The sequence below is a fragment of the Herpailurus yagouaroundi genome, unplaced genomic scaffold, assembly GCF_014898765.1.
Source record: "Herpailurus yagouaroundi ecotype Mexico unplaced genomic scaffold, PumYag 220, whole genome shotgun sequence".
Lineage (NCBI taxonomy): Eukaryota > Metazoa > Chordata > Mammalia > Carnivora > Felidae > Herpailurus > Herpailurus yagouaroundi.
The window spans coordinates 754,859-777,489 of NW_024412451.1; the positions used below are offsets into that span (position 1 = coordinate 754,859).

The 22,631-nt window shown below is 62.7% G+C and overlaps 2 protein-coding genes across 2 annotated transcripts in view; both read left to right on the forward strand.

Annotated features, from left to right (window-relative positions):
• Positions 1-5,437, forward strand: part of GRIK5 (glutamate ionotropic receptor kainate type subunit 5) — a 109,088-nt gene extending 103,651 nt beyond the window's left edge. Inside the window, exons 21-23 of the mRNA XM_040457916.1 lie at positions 1,427-1,520; positions 4,073-4,288; positions 5,417-5,437. Coding sequence (XP_040313850.1) covers positions 1,427-1,520; positions 4,073-4,288; positions 5,417-5,437 — 331 coding nt within the window. The remainder of the gene's footprint in view (positions 1-1,426; positions 1,521-4,072; positions 4,289-5,416) is intronic.
• ERFL (ETS repressor factor like) lies at positions 4,242-22,581 on the forward strand. The gene is made up of 6 exons (XM_040457229.1): positions 4,242-4,570; positions 17,813-17,892; positions 20,724-20,958; positions 21,299-21,494; positions 21,613-21,730; positions 22,106-22,581. The coding sequence occupies exons 2-6, from the start codon at positions 17,826-17,828 to the stop codon at positions 22,552-22,554; spliced, it is 1,065 nt and encodes a 354-aa protein (XP_040313163.1). The 5' UTR covers positions 4,242-4,570; positions 17,813-17,825; the 3' UTR covers positions 22,555-22,581.
• Positions 22,582-22,631: the final 50 nt, after the last annotated feature.

Here is a 22,631-nt window from a genome sequence, read left to right on the forward strand (position 1 = left end):
CGCGCCCTCGGCCTGGCCCCGGCCTCGCGGGCCGCGCCTGCAGGCCGGCCCTCCGCACCCCTCTGGCCGCCGGTCGCTGCCGCCCTCCGTCGGCCCGCCCCTCCCGCGGCCCCTCTCCTGCTGTCTGTCCGTCCTCTCCGCCCAACCCCAAGCCCCAAGCCCGCCGGTCCTTCCTCAGGGACCACCCCCCTCCTGCCCCGTCTGTCCTTCTGTCTCCTCGACACCCCGCTCCTGTCCGTCCGTCTGACACCCCCACCCCCCACCCCCAGCCCCCTATGACCACGCCCTGGCCGGCCGCTTCCCTCTGCTCTCCGGCCGGCCTCCCCCATCCCCTGCCGGCGTTCCTCTACCACCTTCCAGGGGGTGGGGGTGGGGAGCGGTGGGGGAGGGGCGGGGATGCTGTCTGCTCCCCTCCCCCGCAGCAGACTTGCCTCCCCTGGGCTCTGGATTCCTTCCCGCTCCCCAACACCTCGGGTGAGGCCTGGCCCGGTTTCAGTCCCCCTCCCCCGCCCTCCTTTCCACACCCCTCTCCTCCTCCCTTCCCTCCCTCCCTGGGTCTCCCCAGGTCCCTGAGCGACAGGCTCTGCCCGCACTGGGGACCCAGAGAGGAATCGGACACAGGCCCTGCCCTCAGGGAGCCTCGAGCCTGGGTTTGCGGGTGAGGACGTCAGCCTGCGCAGAGAAAGTGCTGGCAGACTGGGCAGGGCGGTGTCCTTCAAAGCTGGGGACCGGAGTCTAATACGTGCAGGTGGAGCGGGGGCGTATACAGCAGGTGATGTAGCCAGCTTGGTGGTTAGGAAAACAGGCTCCCCCTCCCCCAACTCCCCCCACCTCCGGCCAGGCTCCACTGGCTCGGGTCCCACTTCCAACACTAACTAGCTGTATAACAGGGGGCAAGTGACTTCTGTGCCTCGGTTTCCTCATCAGTAAAATGGAGAGAATGCTGGTGACCGCAGCCACCTCACAGGGTTGTTACTGACCGAAGTCAACGAGTTCATCTCTGTGCAGAGTTTGGTCCCGTGCCCGGCCCCAAGCAATCACCATGATCATTGTAATTATGCACGGGCCCTGTTCAGTGCACCCTGCTCTTGAACTCCTGAGGTTCAGGGAGAGCCGTGCAGGGGGAGGGTCAGGAGGTGGATTCTTGGGGCGGGTGATCTGCTGAAACCCATCCTGGCTCCACTCTCGGTCGCCTTTAGTGGGTATTTCCTGTACCCGGAGACCCCCTCGCATGCGTTAGTCCCAACAGAGGGGCCTTCTCACTCCTTGGGGGTTCAAAAGAGTCTAATGGACATTACAGACCCCAGAGGTGTCCTCGCCTTCACGGGTAATAGATTCAGTCCACTGGTTGTTGCAGGCTGGCCAGGGTGTCCTCTCTCTCTTTTCCAGGGGGATTAAACACCCTGAGGGTGTTCTCTCGCAGTAGGGTGTTAACTACAGTCGTCTGCTACTGCAGCCTCCCTGGGGATGTTAACTACAGCTTAATGGTCCCCCTCCTGCGAGACGCTTCCTTCGGTCAGGTAGGTGTTGGCAATACTGCTAACGAGCGACTGGTGAGCCTAGATGGCTGTCACGCCCCTCCCTGGGAAGGCTGTCCGGTCAGAACTCTCCCTTCGATTGGGTTCCTGCGTGCCTACAGGACACTCACTCCGGCATCCTCCTCACAGATCCCCGCCAACCGCCTGGGGCTCAGAGAGGGAACGCAGACTGTCCAAAGATGCACAGCCCAAAAGGTGTCACAGAAATCAGGAAGGTGTTCTCCCGGGCTGGGGGGGGGAGGGGGGTGATTCTGAGCGGTCAGACGGGTGTGTGCGTGCCTGCCTCTGGGCATGACTGTTCAGCCTATCTGGTCCTAGCCATCAAGGGCATCAGAGCTCTCCTGGGGGTGGGGTGGGGGTGGGGGGTGGCGGTCAGCCATAACCTCCCGGTTGGGCAATGCGAGCCCCTCACAGGTGTTACCTACAGTGGGACGCCCTGGGTTGCCCTCGCCAATCCCAGAGGCCGGGATTAGAGACAAAGAGATATTTAGAGATAAAGAGTATGAAAGCCCTCTTGGCTGGTGCTCTTTGCTGTCTTATAGGTGGCTGTCACTAACATTCCAAGGATGTTCTACTATTTTCCAGAAGGGTGCTGCGTGCAGTGTAATAAGTGTTGCCTCCCCACAGCGGTGGGCTCTCTAACTGAAGGGTGTAACATACAGTTAATGGAGTTCTTGCTGCTCAGGTGTCCCTTCTCTCTTCCCAGGTGTTCCTTCGTGTATTTAATGGTCATTAAGTACGTTCCAGTAGGTGTTCTCGATGTCCTGACAGTGTTCTAGCTTTCCTGAAACACCTGGAGGGTGTTGTTTCTCCCCTGAATGGCATCACGTGCAGACGAGGAGTCCTACCTCCTAGGGGGTGTTGTGGAACCTCCTCCTTGGCATTCAGAGCCACGGATCACGAAGGTGCTAGCTGGGTGTTCTCCTCAGTCGGCTGGAGGTCACAGACACCCCAGAGGTTCAAGTCCGGCCGGTGAGCTATCTTCAGGGATGCTGTACACAGTCCAGAGTGGTTCTAGACACTCGGGAGGACTGGTGGCTTTCCAGAGGGGTCTCCGGAATGGCCTAAGGAAGGGGTGGAGACGCCCAGTGCAGGGGCTTCCTGCTGGCTCCCTGGAAGAGCGTGGGTCCACGTGGAAACAAATGAGGGGATTCTCGTTTTCTAGAGGAACGTTTAGTATTTTTAATATGATCGTTCCAAAGTAGTGACGTTCATGGCAAGTGGTTTATTTCGTGCTTGACCCAGGGGAAGCGCTCCCCCCCACCCCGTCCTGCTGCTCCCCTCCCTCGGAGGTAGCTGGCGTGATCGCCCTGCATCGCAGCTGGGCCAAGTGAGGCTCGCGCTTACTAGCTCACGTTGAGATGCTGCGTAACTTGCCCAAGTGCCTGGCGAGCGGTGGTGGGGCTGGAGCCTGCTGAAGTTCTCTCAGATCCTCTCGCTCCATCCTTCCGTCTCACTCCCACCCCCCGCCCCCTCTGGCGTCCCTGCCCAGGGGTCACTGGGGCTGGTGACATCTTGCATAGCTGCCCTGGCCGGGGCATATTCATCTGGGGACTGTTGTTTTGCCCCGAGACCCTCTCCCTCTTGAGGCAGGTGACTCCAAGGGCTGCTGTTCCCCTGAGAAAGGGTCACTGGTGCTTGGGGGTGGGGCAGAGCCTGACCTGAGAATGGGAGAGAAAAGTTGGGGGGGGGGGGGCGCAGAAGCAGTGAGGGGAAGGAGGGGAAGGGGAGAGTGGGAAGGCCATGGTCAGGCTAGGCCAGGGAGTCTGGAGGGGAGCTGAACTCTGGGGCTGGGGGCTGCTGCTCTCGGAGGCCTGAGGCCATGGCTCTTGTTATTTCCGCGGGAGCAGATCCGGCCCTTCCCTGTCCCTGCAGGTGTGAGTGAGCTCCTGACAAGGCGTGGGGCGTGTGAAGGAGTGTCAGCCTGCCTGCCCCCGGGGTTCTGTGCTTGTCAGTGTGTCTATCCAGATGCCCTGGGCTTGTGTGTCACCCAAGCTTTGTGTGTTCAGAGGTGGAGTGTGACCGTGTGTCGCCATGGTTCTGTGTGTGTCTGTGTGTCCAGTCTGTGTGTGGGTCAGTGATTCAGGGTCCATCTGTTTGTGTATGTACTTCTCTGTGTGTGTCTGAGTGCCCAAGTGCCCACCAGGCTGTGTATCCTGCGTGTGTTTGCACTGTGTTACTGTCTCCGCGCGTCCCCATGTCCGGGTGCCTGTGTGTCTGTGTGTCTGTGTGTCCGGGTCCGTTTCGAGCGTCCAGCAGAGGTCCTGGCCGCGTAGTTGCTCCCTCCACCTCCTGCCCGCCAGTCGGTTCGTCCGCGCGTCCTCCTCGGGAGGGGCGGGGCGGGGAGGGGAGAGAAAGGGGGGGGTCTCTCCACCCACCCCGCCCCCACCCCCACTCCCTCAGTCCCGGGATCGAACCTTATTTAGAGTCGCGATTCGACATCTGTTTTCAAATTTGATCAGCTCTGAACTTTATTTTCCGAGTTTGAGGAAAATTATATTCCATCGATCGCGCTCCCGCCCCCTCCCCCGCAGCGCCCGCCGCCGCCGCCTCCATATATCTGCGCGCCGAGCCGGCCGGGCGGCCGCGAGGGCGGAGGCGCGCGGCGCGCCGCGGAGGAGCAGAGGAAGGAGGAGGAGGAGGAGGAGGAGGAGGAAGCAGCGCAGAAGGCTCAGGAGGACGGCCGGCCGCCCGCGCCCCCGCACCCCCGCCGCCGCCCCGTCCCCGGCGGCCCGCGTCTCCGGCTCTCGGCGCGCCTCTCTCCCGCGCGTCTCTCTCCGCGTCTCGCGGTCTCTGCTCGGCCCCCCTCTCCGCGTCCCCGGCTGTCCCTCCGTCTCCGGGTCTCTCCGTCCGGGTCTCGCAGTGACTCTCGCTCCCGCTCCGTCCCCCGGGGCCCCCGGGCCTCGCCCCCCCGCCCGGCCCCGCCCCCCGCCCCGGAGCCCGCTCCCCAGGACGCCGCCGGGGCCATGGCTGCGGGATCCGAACTTTAAACACTTCTCGCCGGACCGGAGCGGAGGCGCAAACCCCGGAAAGTGAGTGAGCACCGCGGGCCGGCGCGGGGGCGGGGATGGGGGGCGGGGCGCGGGAGGTGCTCCCGAGGGACCGTCGGAGCCGGGCCGCCGAGCTCGGGGCGGGGAAGACGGGAGGGGTCGGCGGCCCCGGGCGGAGGCGGCCCTGGGTGGGGGTGGGGGCAGCGCCCAGCTCTGGGGGTGGGGTGGGGGGGTGGGGGAGAGGGCTGGAGGTGCGCGCACGGGACAGGGGCTCCGGAGGCGGCGGGGGGTAGGGGGGTGGCGGAGGAGTGCGTGAGAGCGCTAGAGACGGGGGCCGGCAGAGACTGGGGTCTATTTGGGAACCGGGGCCGACGGGCACACCTGAGGGGGTTCTGGACGTGCGGGGCTAGAATCCTGGGAGGTTTTAGAGACCAGGACTGAGGGCTTGAAATTTGGGACCCGGGGGTTCAGAGCCAAGAGACTGGCTATTTGGGGTTGAGAGCTGACAGTTTGAGGCTGGAGTCAGTATGGGGCGTGGACCTTTGGGGCTGTGATCAGTATGAAGGTTTAGCTGGGGGTGGTGGTGGTGCTGGGAGGTCTGGATTTGGAGCTGGAGTTCAAGGCTGAGGGTCTGCACACTTAGCTCTGGATATTTGGGGTCTGGATATTTGGTGGAAGGGGGTCATTTGGGCCAATAAATGGGTCTGCACACTTTGGGGCTGGGAGCTCCTGACCTTCCAGGGACTGTGTCCTTCTGGGGACAGGTGGCCAGTATGCTGCACGCCTTTGCTGTCTGTCATTCCACCACCGTCCCAGGGCCAGGCTGGGCCACCTCTGCCATCTCCTCCGTGGCTGGGTCTCTCCTGACTGTGTCTCTGTCTCTTCCAGCATCTCTGGCTCCACCTCTAACTCCAAAGAATCTGTCTCTGACTCTTTATCTCTGTCTTTTGGAGCATCTCTCTCTTCCTCTTTGGGTCCAACTCTCGGACGATCTCAGAATCTCTGTGCCTCTCTCTCCCCAGGTCTTTCTCAGTGTCTGTCTCTGCCTTTCTCTGTCTCTTGCTATCTCTCTGTCTCTGCCTCTCCCAGCATCTCTGTCTCTGTCTCCCCCTCGCTGGTTTCCGCTCAGATTAAGCCGGGGACCTAATTCCAGGCCCAGGATCGAATTTTCTGGCAACAAAGGGAAATAGCGAATCGATCGGTCGCTCCGGAGATTAAGAGACAAGCGGCGCGCGGATCTATCACGGCTAAACGGCCCCCCCGCCCGCTCCCCCTGCCCGGCCGGCCCGCCGAGGCCCAGACGCGCTCCGCATCGCCAAGCAGCCTCAGGAGCCCGGCTGCCCGGCAGGCCCGGCCGGCCTCGCTGAGCCCAGAGCTGACTGCGTGAGCTAACTGCGCACCCTGCCAGGGGCCCAAGCCTCGGGAGGGATCCCAGCGCCAGCCCTGGCCCCTGGGGAGGGGAGGAGAGGGAAGGAGGTGAAACCAAGGCAGTGAATCACCCTGAAGAGCCATGCTGCGCGCACCTGTGGCCGCAGGTAACACCTTTCACTCACACCTGTGTATCAACACACCCGTCACGTTAGCGTGTCCCCTTCAGTTCCCCACATCTGGACCTCCAGGTAACATTAGTCTCCTTATACCTGTCCCCTGCAGGTAACCTGTTCTCTTCATCTGTCCCTGTAGGTGTCACCTATTTCCTGTCACCTGCTTTTACAGGTAACACGTGTCCCTTGCAACCTGCCCCACAGATGCCTATGATCTCTCGGTGACACGTGTCCTCTCTTACCTGCTTCTCCAGGTAACACCTATTCTCCAAAACCGGCCCCTTCCATTCAAATCCCTGCCTCTGTCCCACGCATGCCACATCGTCCCTTTCCTACCTGCACCCCCCCCATTCCCTGAAGCTCTAAACACACTTATTAAACACACTTCTCACACATTCCTGTTCACTTCTGTGTCTCAAACAGTACCTGTCCACCATATCTTCTCTCTCCCCCCCACCACCCACCCACCCACACACACACACACACACACACACACACACACACTCACACTCCGTCCTTCGCACATAAGCACTCATCCTCTTAACCTGCCCCCTCCCACCTCTCCAGTCCCATACTCCTCCCTTCCAATGCTAACCTTGTCCACCGTACCTCTCCTTCCAGAAGCTCTTCCCACTCATGTGTCACCTGAGAACACACCTGCTTCCCACCACGCTCCCTGCCTGCACCTAACGCCCCCACACTCCATCTCCCATCCTTTGGCCCAAAGATACCTACTTCCCACTGTCTCTTCCACTTGTCAGTTCAGGTGACTCACCCCAGACGGCAGGTGCACCCACCTACCGGCACCTGTCTCCTAATTGGGATGGCTTGATTGCTCGCGCGTGCGGTGGGTCCTGGGCACCCTTCCTCGTGTGCCTCCCCCCTGCCGTGATGTCTCCTACGAGCCCTTGTCCTGAAAGTCACCCCTCCCCCGTCCACACTTGCCGCTCACGTTGTATCTGGCTCCTTCTGTCTCTCTGTCTCTGCTTCTCTTTTGTCTCGCACACCACCACCTTATACGTACACAGGTTTGGACGGGGAATCTGACCTTGGCCTCAGGCAGCTACCTGTTGCCCCACACCGTCCCTCAGGCACTACCTACTTCTCTTCCTCCCCCACAGAACTAATTCCCCATGTTTCCCACATCCCCCCTTCCTTGCTGCACGAGGTCACCCCAGCGTCTCTCCATACGTGCCCCTTCCTCACCTGTCTGCCAGAGCATCACCGGCTCCAATGTCCTGTCCACTCACTCCTGGAGCAAACACGTACCGAGGCTTCCACACCTGTCGCCTCCCTGATCTCTCTGCTTTTCATCTCTTCAAGTGGGTCTCTGCCATACCCCTGGCATCCGCAGCCTGTCCACAAAGGGAATGCCTGCTCCTGGCCACACTCTTGCCCCACAGACGTGAACCAGGTTCGAGTCCCCTTCCCTCTCGCTGACGTCCACGTAGCTCTTGTCCCCTCACAACTTTTTCTTTTTTTATTCTTTTTTTATTTAAATAAACATTTTATTTATTTTTGAGAGAGACCGAGCATGAGTGGGGGAGGGGCAGAGAGCGAGGGAGACACAGAATCCGAAGCAGGCTCTGGGCTCTGAGCGGTCAGCACAGAGCCCGACGCAGGGCTCGAACTCATGAACCATGAGATCATGACCTGAGCCGAAGTCGGACGCTTAACCGACTGAGCCACCCAGGCGCCCTGCTTTTTCTTAAAAAAAAAATTTTTTTTTTTTTTAAAGTAATCTCCATGCCCAGTGTGGGGCTTGAACTCATGACCTTGAGATCAAGAGTCTTATGCTGTGCCGACTGAGCCAGCCAGGCCACCCCCTTTCACGACTCTTACAGACATTGGGTACATACCCCAACACCTCTCAGCCACCTTGTCTCAGCTGTGCTTGTCTTCACTACCTGCTCGTGCGACCTGTCACCCCCCGCCCCCATCCCACCCCGGCACCTTGAGAGCCTAACCTTCAGATCCCTCGCACCTGTCTCCAGCCTGCTCCCCTCTGGAGATACCTGTCCCTTTACACAGGACATGTCACCGGCCATCTAGCCCCTCAGGGAACACCTTCCTTGATGAGCTTAAGTAACACCTGTGGTAGCATTTGCTGACCACATAACACTGTTCCCAGGGGTTCCCACACCTGCCCTCTGCATCGTACAGACTCCCTTAAGCCAGAGGCTCCCTGACTTCAGTGTACAGGGGAAACACGTGGAGGGGCCGCTGGCACATACCGCTCCGGGCCTCGCCCCAGAGACCCTGGTGCGGCAGGTCTGGGGTGGAGCCTGAGACTGCATTTCTAGCAAGCTCCAGGTGCTCCTGGCCCGCGGACCGCTCCTTGAGTAGCACCTGCCTACTCGGAACATGTTCCCAGCTCCTGCCCGGTTTCTTTGCGTTTTGGTTTTGTTTTGTTCTAGACCTTAATCTCTGCACCCAACACGGGGCTCGAACCCGCAACCCTGAGATCAAGACTTGCACGCTCTACTGACTGAGGCGGCCAGGAGCCCCAGCCAGCCACTTAATCAGACTGTCTCGGTGACTGGCAGTGTTCTCTGTTCTTTCTAACCACGGTCTCGTTTCCTCCTCACGAGGCCCCCCGGGAGGCAGGTCCTTATTCTTGTCCCCAATTTACGGAGAAGGAAACTGAGCCCCGAGAAACGGAGTAGTTTCTCTGAGGTCTCAGAAACCGGCAGTTCTTGGAGGCCATCTGACTTCGGTCATCCGGGTGTCCTTACTTCCCCCACCTGCCTGTCAGGTGACCTGCTTCCTCCACAGAGGCACCTGTCCGCCCTGTCACTTTGGCAACCCTTGTGTCTCCGTGACCCGGCAGCCCTCCTGCTCCCCAGCCTCGCGCTCTCCCCCCACTCCTGCCATCAGTCGTGTCCCATCTCCCTGCTCGTACACCTGTCTCTTGGACACCCACTCCCGGGGGCCGAGCTGGTCACTCACATCCTCACTCCCTCCCACCGTCCAAGCTGCCCGGAGCCAGCCCAGCTCCTCCCAACACGCTCCTGTCTCCTCAGACACCCCTTGCCCTGCAGAACTGCCCATCTCTGCACACCCGTCTTCCCCAGCCTGGTGCCTCTCTGCCCGCCCTCCCTCTGTGTGCTTCTTCTCTGCTCCCGAATCTGAGTCTCTGTCTCTCTGTGTATCTCTGTCTCTCTCTTCCTCCCTCCCTGTCTCTTTGTTCGCTGTGTTTCTCCACCTCCGTCTGTCTCTGTGTCTCTGTATCTTCTCTCTTTATAGGGTCTGATTCTTGTTCTCTGTGTCCTGCATTCTCTGTCTCTTTCTCATTCTCTGTCTCCTCCCACCTCTTCTTTCCCTCTCCTTTGTTCTCTCCTCCGAAAGTACAGGTTTTGGGGGCTTGAAGTCCTGACCCACGTTTGAGTCCAGGCCTCCCCACTCACCCCTGTGGGACTTTGGCCAAGTTACTTTTCCTATCTGAGCCTCAGTTTCCGCATCTGTGAAATGGGCATCACGGCACTTGCTACCTCCCAGGTCGTGTGGTGAGGATGGGGTGGTGAGGGAGGCAAGAGGACCTGGGCCAGATGGGGGCTGATCTTCCCTCCATGGCTTCCTCTCTGCTCCCATCTCTTCCCAAGGGCTGCTGCCCCACCTGGATGTTGGTGGCAGTATGTGTGGTGGGGGAACGGAGAGAGAGATGGGCAGAGGCGTCCGGGCCAGGGCTTGGGCATGGGACCCGGTGTGGGGCTGGGGACAGGGATCGATCCGCCTCGGCGGCAGTGCGCGGGCCAGGATTGCATCTTGTCACAATAATTTATTGCTCTCATCCCGTCTGATCGATGGAGCTGAATTAGCACCGTGCGATGCCCCTGGAGCCCCGAGCCTCCCCCAGCCTGGCCGGACCCCGGCCCTTCTCTGGCCCTCGTGGGATTCCCCTGCAGCCCAGGCACCCAGCTCCCATGGGCCCAGGACCTGCACTTGGCCCCAGGCTCTGGGGCCCTGCCCTCTGTTTCCTGGTTGCCTGTCCGCCTGTGCCTCTCTTCCCTTTTTGCCTCTATGTTTGCCTTCCTGGGTCTTTGACCCCAATAATCTGTTCCTCATTTTCTCTGACCCTCAGTCACTCACTTCTCCCCCATTTTTGTTCCTCATCTGTTTCTCTGTCCCCCTCTGTTCCTGTGTCTCAGTCCCCCATCTGTCTGTCCCCCTGCTTCATCCCTCAGTCTTCCTGTCCCCCCCCATCTCTGTGCCCCTGACCCCACGTCTCGCTGTACCACCTTCATCACTGCCCCTTGGTCTCTGGCTTTCTGTCCCTTTGACTCCCTGTCTGTCCCTCTGTTTCTCTGCCTCCTTTTAATATAAGTTTCACTTAAGCCCCGTTTCCTGAGCACATACTTGGTGCCAAGCCCCACGAACAGGACACAGGGTGCCCCCGCCCCTGCCTCTTGGCCATCACGGTCCAGAGGGGCCCTCTTGGACTTCGGCCCCTGGGATTAGCTGGCCACACTTGCCTTCAGCTTTCTGTTCCTCCACCCCTCCGGCACTGCCAGATCACAGCCCTTGCCCCTGCACCTCTGTCACTGTCTCTGATACAAGGCAGTTGGGGGGGGGGCGGCGGTGCTGGGGTGTAGGGATGAGACAGGGGAGGGAGCTGGAACTGAGGAGTCTAGGGAAGAGGTTGGGGTTCAGGATGAGGCAGGAGGTGGGACCTGGCCAGGTGGAGGTGAGGAGGAGGGGCAGGGTGGGTTTTGGCGTTGGGGTGGTAGCCAGGAGCTGGGTCAGCCCCTGGGGACCCCCCCCCCCCCCGCCAAAGACCACAGCTGGGCCTTGTGCTGGCCATGAGCCCACACTTGTGCCTTCCCCTTGCTCCCGCCTCCTCTGCCCCTGCAGCCCCTGCAGCCTCGGCCCTCCTTCCCACTCCTTTGCCTCCGTCCTAATCCCTCAATTTTCCGCATCTCTGCCCCTCCTCTCCTTTCTCCCTGACGGGGTCCCTCCTTGGAACAGCTCTCTTCCCGACCTCTGTCTCCCTAATTCACTTCGTCCAAGCGGCTCTGACTCACTCCCCTTTTCCAGGTTTCCCTAACGCGTCCCCTTCTGTCCCCCGGTAGGTGTTGCTTTCTGCTTGTCTCTGTCCCCCACCCTCCCTCTCTGGGTGTCTCCCCCCTCCCTCTACCCGCCCCCCACTCTTCCTCCATCTCTTGGGGTCTCTGAAGGGGAAGGCAGGGGGTAGGGAAGCAGCCCGAGCTCTGGGTCCACATCCGCGGTGGTGCCTCCCCCCCTCCCCCCCCCCCCCCCCGTGCGGTTTGGTGGGGGGGGGGGGGGGCCCTGGGGCCCCCCCCCCCCCGGGGGCCCCCCCCCCCCCCCCCCCCGCAACTGACACGGTTCCGCGTGCTGGCCAGAGCCCCGGGGATGTTCGTGCAGAGACTGGGACTCAGGGAACGAGAGAGATGGAGACAGAGAGACCCAGAGACACCAGCGAGAGGGAGAGAGAGGGGGAGAGGGTGGGTGTGAGGTCTCTGGTGCTGCCACGGCTTGGTGCCTCTCGCCTTCCCCAAATCGCGTCTCAGACACACCTTCTCCGGGCCGGGAGGCCGGTGCCTCGTCTGTCTGTCCGCCCGTCCTCCTGTCTCACACAGAGAGTCTGGTGTGTGTGCATATGCGTGTGCACACGCGCAAGCTACCGTAACTGTGTGTGTGTGTGTGTGTGTGTGTGTGTGTGTGGCACTGCGGGGGGCGGGGGGTGGGGGGTGGGGGCGGGCTTGACGGTTCATGTGGCTGTGACTTGTGTTGCAGTGCGTGCAGACGTGACCTGCGGAGACCTGTGCGTTCCAGGGCAGCGGGGACTAAGCGTGGGAGCGGGAGCCCGTGGGGGCTGGGAGACGCCATCTGAGCCGTGTCTGTGAGCCCGTGCGTGCCTAGTGCGTGTGATGCTCCTCTGCGGGCATCTGGTGTGACTGCCCACGATTCTGGAGTGGTGCGGAGTCTGGACTTTCGAAGTCTGCTGGCCTGTCTCGGTGACCAGGACGGCCCACGCCTCTGCAGGCGAGGAGACCAGAAGGCTTAGTCCAAGGGAGGCGTGGGGGGTTGGGGGTGGGGGGCGAGCGGGCACCACCCCAGGAGCCGGGCTGGCGAGTGTGGGCGTGGGACACCGTGAAGGAGCAGCTGTGGGCTGTGGTCACAGCTCCCGCTCGCCCCCCCCACTCCCCCCACCCCCACCCCCACCCCCACCCGCGTCAAAACTGGCCGCGTGAGCCTGGGTGGCGGTGCGTTTTGTGTTAAGGAGGTGCCGTCGTGTCTCCGAGCCTGTGGGCTTGTGTCCGAGTCCGAGGCCGGACGTGAAACGATCCTGCGTGTGCCCCGAAGAGTGTCGAAGGCCCTGTGCGCTTGTGGTTGCGTGTCTACGTGTGCCCGTCTGGCTGGTGCGCGTGTGCTCTTCACGTGGGAGCCGACGCCCCAGCACGTGTGAGGCTGTGTGTGTGTGTGTGTGTGATGATGCGCGGGCACAGACGTGTGCTCCGCGTTGCCCTGTGTGTGTCGCGTATATTCCGTGGGTCTCTGTCATGGGGGCCTGCGTGCTCCTGCCCCTGCATTTTTTTTTTTAACTTTTTAATTTTTTTTTTTTTGAACATTTATTTTTGAAAGAGTGCAAGCAGGGGAGAGGCATCATGAGAGAGGGAGACACTGAATCCAAAGCAGGCTCCAGGCTCTGAGCCATCAGCACAGAGCCCAACGCGGGGCTCGAACCCACAGGCCGTGAGATCATGACCTGAGCCAAAGTCAGATGCTTAACCGACCGAGCCGCTCAGGCGCCCCGTCTGTCCCTGCGCGTTTTGTGTGCCCGTGTGGAGATGCGCTAGCTCTCAAATGAGCCAGGCTGTTGTGGGGATGACGGCGTGTGGCCTGGAGAGACGCAGCCAGCGGCGTGTTTGTGTGCGAACGTACGTACACGTGCGCTCACGCACCCCAGACACAGAGACGCCCCCGCCCGGGGGCAGGCTGAAGCATTTGGTTGATGCGGGCAGGGGTGGGAGTGGGGGTGACCTTGGGGATGGGGGGGCGGGCAAGTCCAGGCAGGAAAGCCCCCCCGTCCCCTTCCTGGCCCAGTCCTCCTCGGGACAGCCGCAGAGGCCCCCTTGGTGCCTGCGGTGAGACCGCCTTCGGGCCCGTGTGCGCACAGATGTGGGCAGGTGCGTGTGCGAGCACGCGCGCAGGTAGCGTGCGACAGCAGGCGGCTGGGCCGTGTGCGGCCGGAGGGGACAGGGCGCACGGTGCGCGACGCGTGCCTACCGGTGGAGGCCTGGAGAGGGTGGTGCGAGAGTCTGCCGTGTGTCCGCCGTGTGCACTGATGTGTCCCGCGTGGGCGTGTGGCCTAGGGAGGGGCGTGTCCCCGGCGCGGGTGCAGACGGAAGGTCAGGGTGTATACGTGTGTGTGTCTAGCTGTGAGGTGTGTGCCTGTTGGTGTGTGTGTGCGTGTGCGCATGCGGGGGCGGCAGCGGGAGAAGGGTCTTGGGCCGCGTCTCTCTCCTCTTTAGACAGAGCCCCGGAGAAGATATGAAATTTAAAAAAAAAATCAATTTTCATTCCACTTGTGCAGATTGTGTTAAGGGGAGGGGGTGCTGGGTGAGGGATGAAGGGGCGGTGGGGGGGGTGAGGCCCGAGGCGGCTCCCGAGGCGGCCGGAGCAGCTTAGAGAAATCAAGACAACTGGTTAAACCCCAGCCCAGGGGGCCGGGGTGCTGGGGGGGGGGGGGGGGGTGGGGGTGAGGAGACCAGAGGCGAGGAGAGATGTGGAGAGACAGAGAGAGACAGAGACGCCCTAAGACAGAGACCAGAACCGCAGAACCTGAGACTCTTGGAGCTCCAGGCGGACAGAGGGAACAACAAAGACCTCTGTGAGACAGACCCCGCCAGCCCGTGGGCCTGAGGCCGGGAGCCCCATCTCTAGAGAGACAGAGGCAGACGTAGGCCTGAGATGGTGCCCGCTTTCTACACGCAGACACGCGCTGGAGAAGTGCGGGGGGACGGGTGGACAGACAGCCGGACAGACGGCGGCTTGACCTCCGAGTGCCCGCCTCGCCGCGACACAGCCCGTCACCCAGTTGGCCTCTGGGTGTGAGCGTGCTGCTGGGCGGGCTGGTCCGTGTGCGTGTGTGTGTGTGTGTGTGCGCGTGCGGTCTCATGGTGGCTGTATCGGTGCCACGTGTGTGTCTGTGTCACCGTGTGTGTGACACAGGGTCTCTGGTGCTGGTGCGTGTGGCACTGTGTGCAGCTGTTGTGTCCCTTGCGTGTGTCCCTTGTGTCCCTGGCTTGGCTGTGCTGGTGTGTGTGTGCCTGGGTGGGTGTGGCCCCGTGTCCGTGCGCGCTCGTAAGTCTGCGTGTCTGCGTGCGATTGTGTCAGTGTGTTTCTGTCCACGGTTGTGTGTCTCTGCTTCCGGGTGGGATCAAGGTGGTGTGTGTATCCCTAGACAACCGTGTGTTCCTCTGTGAATGTCTGTGAGCGTCGTGATTGTGTGTGTGTGTGTGTGTGTGTGTGTGTGTGTGTGTGTGACGGTCACGGGGCGTGTGGCTGTTTTGACCTGCGTGTCTGTGTGTTGTGTATGACATGGGGTGGGGGGTGCCGAGGGTGCCGTGTGAGTCTGTGTGAAGTGTGCCTGGGCCGGATTGTGGGTCTGTGTGACTGCTTGGCGAGGAGGGGAGAGGCAGCGTCTTGCCTGCCCAGCCCCTCTCCCCACACTGCTGCACGCACACGCACAAGCACACATTCAGTGCCGTGGCTGCAGGCGGTGGAGATGGGGGGTGGGGGGGGGCGAAGGAAGCAAAATAAAATTAAAAATTAAAGCTGGCCCGGAGTCCCCATCCGCACGGCGCGGACCGGCGGGGCGGGGCGGGGGTTTGCAGCGGCTCCCCCTCCACAGCTACCGGGTCTGGGGCCGGCTGTCCGTCTGTCCAGCGTCCTAACCGGGCCCCTGCCTGGCTCTGCAGCCCCAGCCCCGCAGGCCCACTCCTTCCACCGGTCGATCGGCGATCAATGGGGCCAGGGGGGCGCCAGGGGCAGGGCAAGATCAAAGGGACCCCAAGAGACAAGAGACGGACAGTGGGACGGAAACAGAGATGCGGAGACAGAGATGGAGACAGAGACAGAGACGGAGAGACAAGGACGTGGGGAGGAGAGACGTGGAGAGACGTGGGGACCCAGAGAGAGACGTGGGGACCCTGAGACGTGGTGCTGTGGACCCTGTCCGTCAGGGCAGGGACCCAGTCCCTGTGGGCCTGACCGGACAGAGACGGGGACAGAGAAGGGGCAGGCAGAGATGGCGAGACGGCAGAGATGCGTGGGCGAGGGGGGGGGGGGGGAGCGTGGGAGCAGGGCCCGGAGCGCCGATCCCACGGCTCCTCGTTATAACGTGTCCGGAGGAGGCGGCGGGGAGTTGAAAGCGTCGGGAAGAGAAATCAAAACCAACACGGAAATGAGAGGGGCCAGTGGGGGTGGGGGCGGGGGCGGAGGCAGGAGGGAGGGGGACCCGGAGAGGCAGAGCGAGCGGGAGGTGGGAGAGAGGTGGCCGGCGAGGTGCGGAGCCGGAGCTGGGAGGGAGATGGGGAGACTGAGGCGGGACGGGCTGGGGGCCGAGCGAGCCCGAGCCGGGGTGGTGGCACAGCTGGGGAGAGGGGAGAGCCGGCGGAAGAAGGGACGGAGGGGATGGGGCGCGGGGAAGCCAGAGATGGGAGAGACCCGAGGGAGGTGGGGGGGGGCACAGGGGTTGGGGAGAGGGGGTGGGAAAGGATGGGAGGAGACCCCCTGGGTTGAGGAAGACAAGGAAAGAGAGGAGAGAGATGGAAAAAAGGAAAAGAGATGAGGAGGAGATGAGAGAGAAGAGTGGGGGGGGCGGGGGGGAAGAGACAGGGAGGGCAACAGAGAAAGTTGGGGAGATTGGATGGGAGACAGGGGACATGGGGGTGTGGGGGCACAGTGGCCGCAGGAAGGGGGGACCCTGAGGAGGCAGATGAGGTGGCCGGGGGCCTGAGTGATGGAGAGGACCGTGTGGGAGAGACGCGGTGGACACCGGGTGGCGGGGGGGGGGGCCGCCTGGGTGCCCGTGGGGACCCGTGGGGACCCGGCAGGTCTGGAGGGAATGGGCCATCTGCCAACTCTTGTCTGCCGTCCAAGGGGTGAGGTGGGGCTTGTGGGGAGCAGAGCAGCCGTGCGGGGTCTTTGGGGAGAGCGGTGTCTGCGGGGAAGGCTGTCTTATAAGAGCACGTCGTGGGGGTGGGGTATTTGAAGGGGGTGTCTGAACGAGGAGGTCTGAGAAAAGTGCTGTCTCTGAAAGGTGGGGTCTCAAAGGGAGGAGCGGCGAGGGGCTGAAAAGTATGTAAGGGGGAGGATGTGCCCGAGGGCTGGGTGTCTGAGAGGAACAGATGTCCAAGGGTCTGGGGGTGCATGGGGGGGTGTCTGTGTAGTGGGGTATCTGCGGGGGAGAGGCTGTCAGAAGGGTAAAGGTTCTGAGAGGCGGGTGAGGAGGGGGGAGGGGGTATTTGAGGAGAGGGGTATCTGAAGGAGTAAGGGGTCTGAGAGAGAGGACCTGAGAGGGGAGGCATGTCCAAGGAGGAAGGGGTGTCTGAAAGAGGAGGCATATTCAAGGGAGAAAATATGTCTGAGGGAGGAGGCAGATAGGGGCACAGGTATCTGAGGGGGGAGGCATATCCAAGGAGGAAGTGGTATCTGAGGGGTGCTGTTTGGGAGAGGCAGATCTTAGGGGAAGGAGTGTCTAAGGGGGTTGTCTCGAGGGGAGGCATATCCGAGGAAGAAGGGTATCTGAGGGGGGGCCTCCTGGAGGGAGGCAGATCTAAGGGAAGGGGTGCCTGGGGGGGGGCTGTGGGGTGGGGGAGGCAGATCTAAGGGGAAGGGGTGTCTGGGGGGGCTGTCTGGGGGAAGGGGGTCTGAGGGGGGCTGTGGGGTGGGGGAGGTAGATCTAAGGGGAAGGGGTGTCTGGGGGGGCTGTGGGGTGAGGGGAGGCAGATCTAAGGGGAAGGCGTGTCTGGGGGGGGCTGTGGGGTGAGGGGAGGAGGATCTAAGGGGAAGGGGATCTGAGGGGGCCTGTGGGGTGGGGGAGGCAGATCTAAGGGGAAGGGGTATCTGAGGGGGCTGTCCAGGTTGGGGGAGGCAGGTGCAAGTGGTAGGGGTCTGAGGTCAGGGAGGCGCATCTGTGGGATCCCTCCTTCAGGGTGCTGGGGTCTGCTCTGTGGGGGCGGGGGGCCCTCTCTGGGCCGGCGGGTGAAAGCTGGGGACCGCTTGGGAGCTAGATGAGCCAGCCCGGGGTGGGGGGAGGAGGGGGGTCCACTGGGCGGGCCAGGGGGTGGGGGCGAGGTTCAGAGCGAGACAAATCTGGGGCGGCCAGATAGACAGAGACCCAGAGACACTGAGACGGATGAGAGGTCAGGCACGAGCCGGCCGGAGAGGCGGCGGCGGTGGCGGCAAAGCTGGTGCGGGGCGGGCGGGTGGCGTGGCCAGCCAGCGAGTGTGAGTGAGCCAGCGAGTGGGAGCAGCGCGGAGGGAGGCTGGGGGCGACGTGGGTAGTGACTGAGGCACAGGGTGAGGGCGAGGCTGCGGGAGGAGAGGCTGGGAGACAGGGTCCGTGGGACGTGGGTGGAGAGGGTGGCGGGCCGGGAGGGCCCGTGGGGAGCGCCCGCCCCACTGACCCCTGTCTGTCTCTCCTGCCTGTCCCCCGCCTGTCCCCCGCCTGTCCCCCGCCTGTCCCCGTGTGTCTGTCCCGGCCTCTCTGCAGGGCTGGCTCCACCATGGACTGTAGCTGCGTCTCCGACCTTCTCTTCGCCCCGCCCGCCCTGCCGGCTCTCTGGACCCCCGGTAACTGGCCCGGACCTCCTGCCCCTCCCAGCCAGCTGGCTCCTCCTTTCTGCACCTCTTCCTGTCCTCCCTCCTCTGTCCGGGTCTGTCACGGTCCCCTGAATGCAACCCCCTAATGAGAAACTTGGCTAAAAACTTCACAGCCAGATGTCCCTGCCACCTGCCTACTGGGATGTGAGGGTCTTTGGAGGGTAGGGGAGGTGTTGGGGTCCGAGAGGGGTAGGCTCCTGGGATCCGAGGTGCTGGGGTCTCGGCCTGCTCCCACCCAGGACCTTGGGCAGAGAGGCAGGTACTGGAGACGCCCGGGCAGTGATGGAGCAGGGCGGGGACCAGAGGGGGCACCAGGCCAGGCGCGGGTGTGCAAACGGACAGGGGCTGCCTGGCCAGGGGGACGTGGAGCATGGTCCAGCCAGCCGGAGCCCTGGGACAGAGGACGGCCTGCTCAGAAGCGGACACTCAGAGCTGGGGATGTGGACAGTAAGACTGGCTTGGACGTGCATTTAAGCCCAAGTCACACGCCCCACAGATGGGGAGTGCGCGTGTGCGTGCGTGTAGACTGGGACTCTGTGCCTGCTAGTTTGGGGGCTCGGAGTGTGTCCTTGCGTCACACGTCAGTGCTTCTGGAAGCAGTGGTTGCACTGGGAGAGTGTATGTGCGACGTCTGTCTTTGTGTGAGCTGGCGAGCCTGCTCGTGCGCATGCACACACACACACCCCTACCTGAGCGTCTCTGGGCTGGGTGGGGGGGTTTCTTTGGGACATTGGGCACAGCATGTCTGTGTTTTAGGATTGGGGGTGTCTGTGGGCTTGCCAAGCACGTACCTGCCTCGGGGGTGAGGCGCTCTCGACCATTACTTCCTGGTGCGTGTCATGGTCCGGGACGGAGGTTTCGGTGCACTTCGGGCTGCGTGGGCGGGTGGGTGCCCCCCCAGGCCTCTGTGTCGGTGTGTGCGTGGTGGGGGGAGGGGTCCTTGTATCTGTGGGTCACTGTGACTGAACTTGGCGGGGGGGTCTGTCACAGTGTGTCTGCGGGCTAAAGTTGCGGGTCCTCTCTAGTTGTGCGTTGTGGGTCCCGGCAGATCCAGTCCGTCTGAGGAAATGTGTTTGAGGGCACGTGGTGGTTCCGGACTGGGTCGTGTATCTACAGGTGTGGGGCAGTTGTGCCCTGTCCTCTCGGGGTCGCGTGTGTGTGTGTGTGTGTGTGATGCAGTAGCGGGTGTGGAATGGGCCGGACCTCACGAGCTGATTGAGCCCCATCACCCGAAGAAAGACAGACCCAGAACGGGGTTGAGAGAAAAATTCTCCCTTCGGGGAGGAAACCACCTTGCCTCCCGAGCCCTCGGCGGCGGGAAGGCATTAGCGCCAATTCTCACGCACCAGCAGCAGGCAGCCTGGGTGGGACCCTGCTGCTCCTTGCCTCCTACCGCTGAAATTCTACTAAGCCAGAGAGGGCAAGGACCTGCCCTGGGGCCACACAGCAAGTAGGTAGCTTAGCGTTGTCTTCCTCCCCAACCTCGGTTCTCTGTAGGCTGATACTGTCTGCTGTACTCAGGCCTGGGCCCGGGGGTCTCTGAGGAGGGAGGGAGGAAGAGGACGTGGCCCAGGATTGAGCACAGAAGTGGGCCCGGGGCCTTGTGGATGGGAGGGGAGACTCGGGGGTGGGCGAGACCCTCCCCTTTCCGTCCAGCTTATTTGGCACATTTGGACAGCAGGGTGCAGGCCACTCGTGTGTGTGAAGCGTGTGCCGAGGGGCGAGCCCTGGGTGTTACAGAGCGCGGGTGCCTGCGTCTCGTGGGTTTGGGAGGCCGCTCTGCAGGCGTGGTCTCAGCCCGCGTGCGCCTGTCAGGCTGACACACGCGTCCCGACGCCGCACCCGCCAGTTCTGCCACACTGTGTGTGATTTGGGCCTTTGGCGTCCTGTGCGTCTCTCGTCATGGCTGCGTTGTTAGTGGGTCTTGATTCCGAGGGGCCGGAGACGTACGATTGTGTGTTGGGACGGACGTGTGATGCCGGGTATCTGGTGTGTCCGCCGTGGTGGCACGTCGTGGGCGAGGTGTCGCGCCCCAGCAGGAGCGCCGCCCTCGGGGCCACCTGTGTCCCACGGTGTAGCTGGGCATCCCTGGAGTGTGAGGGGACGGCTGTGTGCGTGCTGCAGGTTTACGCTTATGCACACTGCTCTAGGACCGACAGAGCCAGGTGTGGGAGGGGATGTGGCACGTGAGAGTGTAAGTACATGGACCGGTGCAAAGACACACGGGCACACGGGCCTGGCCGCCCCAGGGCGGGGTCAGCGGAGGGCTTCAGGGAGAGATGGAGCAGGGGGCAAGGGACAGGGAGGGGGTCATGCAGCAAGGGGTCAGGGGTGTTCCAGAGAGCAGGAGCGACTGGGGGCTTCTCAGGGCAGGGCTGGAGGGAGCAGCGGGAGGAGGGCTGTCCCCGTGTCGGGGGTGCCCTTCCCCTGCAAGCTGCCCCCTCCATTTCCTCCCCACGGTCGAGGCCGCAGGAAACTGATCCCTCCCACCTCCACCCCGGGGGCACTGAACCTGGCAGACTTCAAGTGCCAAGGTCGAGGATGAGGCTGGAGGTGCCACCCCGGGGTCCCCGGACAACGGAGTTCTTGCCTCTTTGGCCAGTTGGGGGACTAGACACCAGCTGGGGTAGAGAGTAGGAATTGGGTCCCTAAAGGCATCAAGGGGTGGGTAGCTAGCTGTTCATCAGAGGCTGGGAGTCGGGAGAAGACCGGATGCCTCTCGGTTCCGGAGTCCAAGTAGGACCAGGAGCCCTGGCCTCGGTGTCCTGACCCAGGGCCACTCCCCTGCCTCCTGTCCCCAGGGTTTGCCTTCCCAGATTGGGCCTACAAGCCGGAGTCGTCCCCTGGCTCGAGGCAGATCCAGCTGTGGCACTTTATCCTGGAGCTGCTGCAGAAGGAGGAATACCAGGGTGTCATCGCCTGGCAGGGGGACTACGGGGAATTCGTCATCAAGGACCCTGACGAGGTGGCTCGGCTCTGGGGCATCCGCAAGTGCAAGCCCCACATGAATTATGACAAGCTGAGCCGGGCCCTGCGGTGAGGAGGGGTGGGGAGAGGCCGGCTGGCACCTTGCCCCTTCTCCCCTCCCTGTCCCTCTCGACCCCCACCCCCTGGGGCTTGCCCTCAGTCTCCTGGGGCAGAATCCCTCGGCTCCCAGCGCGCAGTAGCTACCGTGACTACTTGTGAGCGGACGGGAAGCAAGGAGGAAGGCCGGAAGCCAGCGCCCCAGCCTGCTTCACCCTTTCCTTGCCTTGTGACCTTGCTGAAGGGACTTCTGTGAGCCTCCGTTCCCCCAAACTCTAGTGCTCTGTGCACCGTGCCTGGCACAGAACGTGAGTTAGGGGCCGTGCCCAGCATTCCCTCATTCTCTCTCTAGCTACTACTACAACAAGCGGATTCTCCACAAGACCAAAGGGAAGAGGTTCACCTACAAGTTCAACTTCAGCAAAGTCGTGCTGGTCAACTACCCGCTGTTGGATGTGGCAGCAGCCACCACGGGCTCCCCACTCTTGCTGACCCCTGGTCCCTTTGGGGGGACCTCTGGGCCAGATGCTCCTCCCCTTACCCCTGAGGTGAGTTAGGGACACTGAGGTCCCAGCACTGGGTGTCTGGTGCCCCCCTCGCCAGCCATCAACCCCTGGGGGCGGGGCAGCCACTCTGAGCGGTGCTGCCTCCCCCCTCCCCCTCTAGACCTTGCAGACCCTGTTCTCTGCCCCTCGCCTGGGAGAGCCAGGGGCCCGGGCACCCCTGTTCACCCCTGAGACAGACAAACTGCGTCTGGACAGCCCTTTCCCGTTTCTGGGCTCCGGTAAGAGCCTGCGGGTGGGGGGGGGGCGGGGGGGGGGGATGCTGCACGTGTTTGAGGGGAAAGGATGGGCAAAGATGGGGAGAGACAGGATGCAGGAAGGAGGCCCGGGGCGAGGTTGTGTGTGTGCACGTTTTAAAAGCCACAGGAGGATTCGAGGAAGGCAGGGAGGAGGGAAACTAGAGAGGGAACGGCCTGGGAGAAGGGCTTTCAGGGCGCCAAAGGAATGGGGAGACCCGGGGAGAGCTGGGGGCAACCACAGGGTGGGGGGCGGCAGATGTCACGTGGGAGAGAGGGGGAGAACCGGGTGGAACACTGCAGGCAGCCCCGGCAGTGGAGGTGTGCCCGGCCTGATCCTCTGTCCCCTGTACTCACCAGGTGCCACCGGCTATTCCAAGCCCCCTGGGCTGCTGGGTCCTTATGGCCGCGCCTTCCCAGAGTACCCCTGGAACTTTAACCCGTACCTCACCGGCCCCTTCCCCAAGCTGCCCCCCTCTCTCTACCCCCCACACTTCTACCCCAACCCTCTGGCCGGTCCCCTGGGCCACCTGCCCTCAGCAGGGGCAGGGGGAGGCCCCACAGCTTCACCCCTGCTGGCTGCGACAGGGGAGGGCCTGGGCCCTGAGCGCCCCTCGGGCCTGGCAGCCGCCCCTCGCCTGGCACTGCCCGGAGCTGGGGGTCCAGAGGCTGCGCTGGGTGGGAAGGAGGACAGCGACTCGGAGCTGGAGATCACTGATGTCAGCGGCTGCAGCTCTGACAGCGAGGGCGACGAGGGCCTCCCTGTGCCCCCCAAGGCCAAGGCGAGCAAAGGGGGGATCGGCAGCTGAACCATTGTGGGGTAAAGGATTCTGCCAGGGTGGGGGCTTGGGGGGGGGGGGCAGCCTCTGCCCTGGTCCAGTGTGCC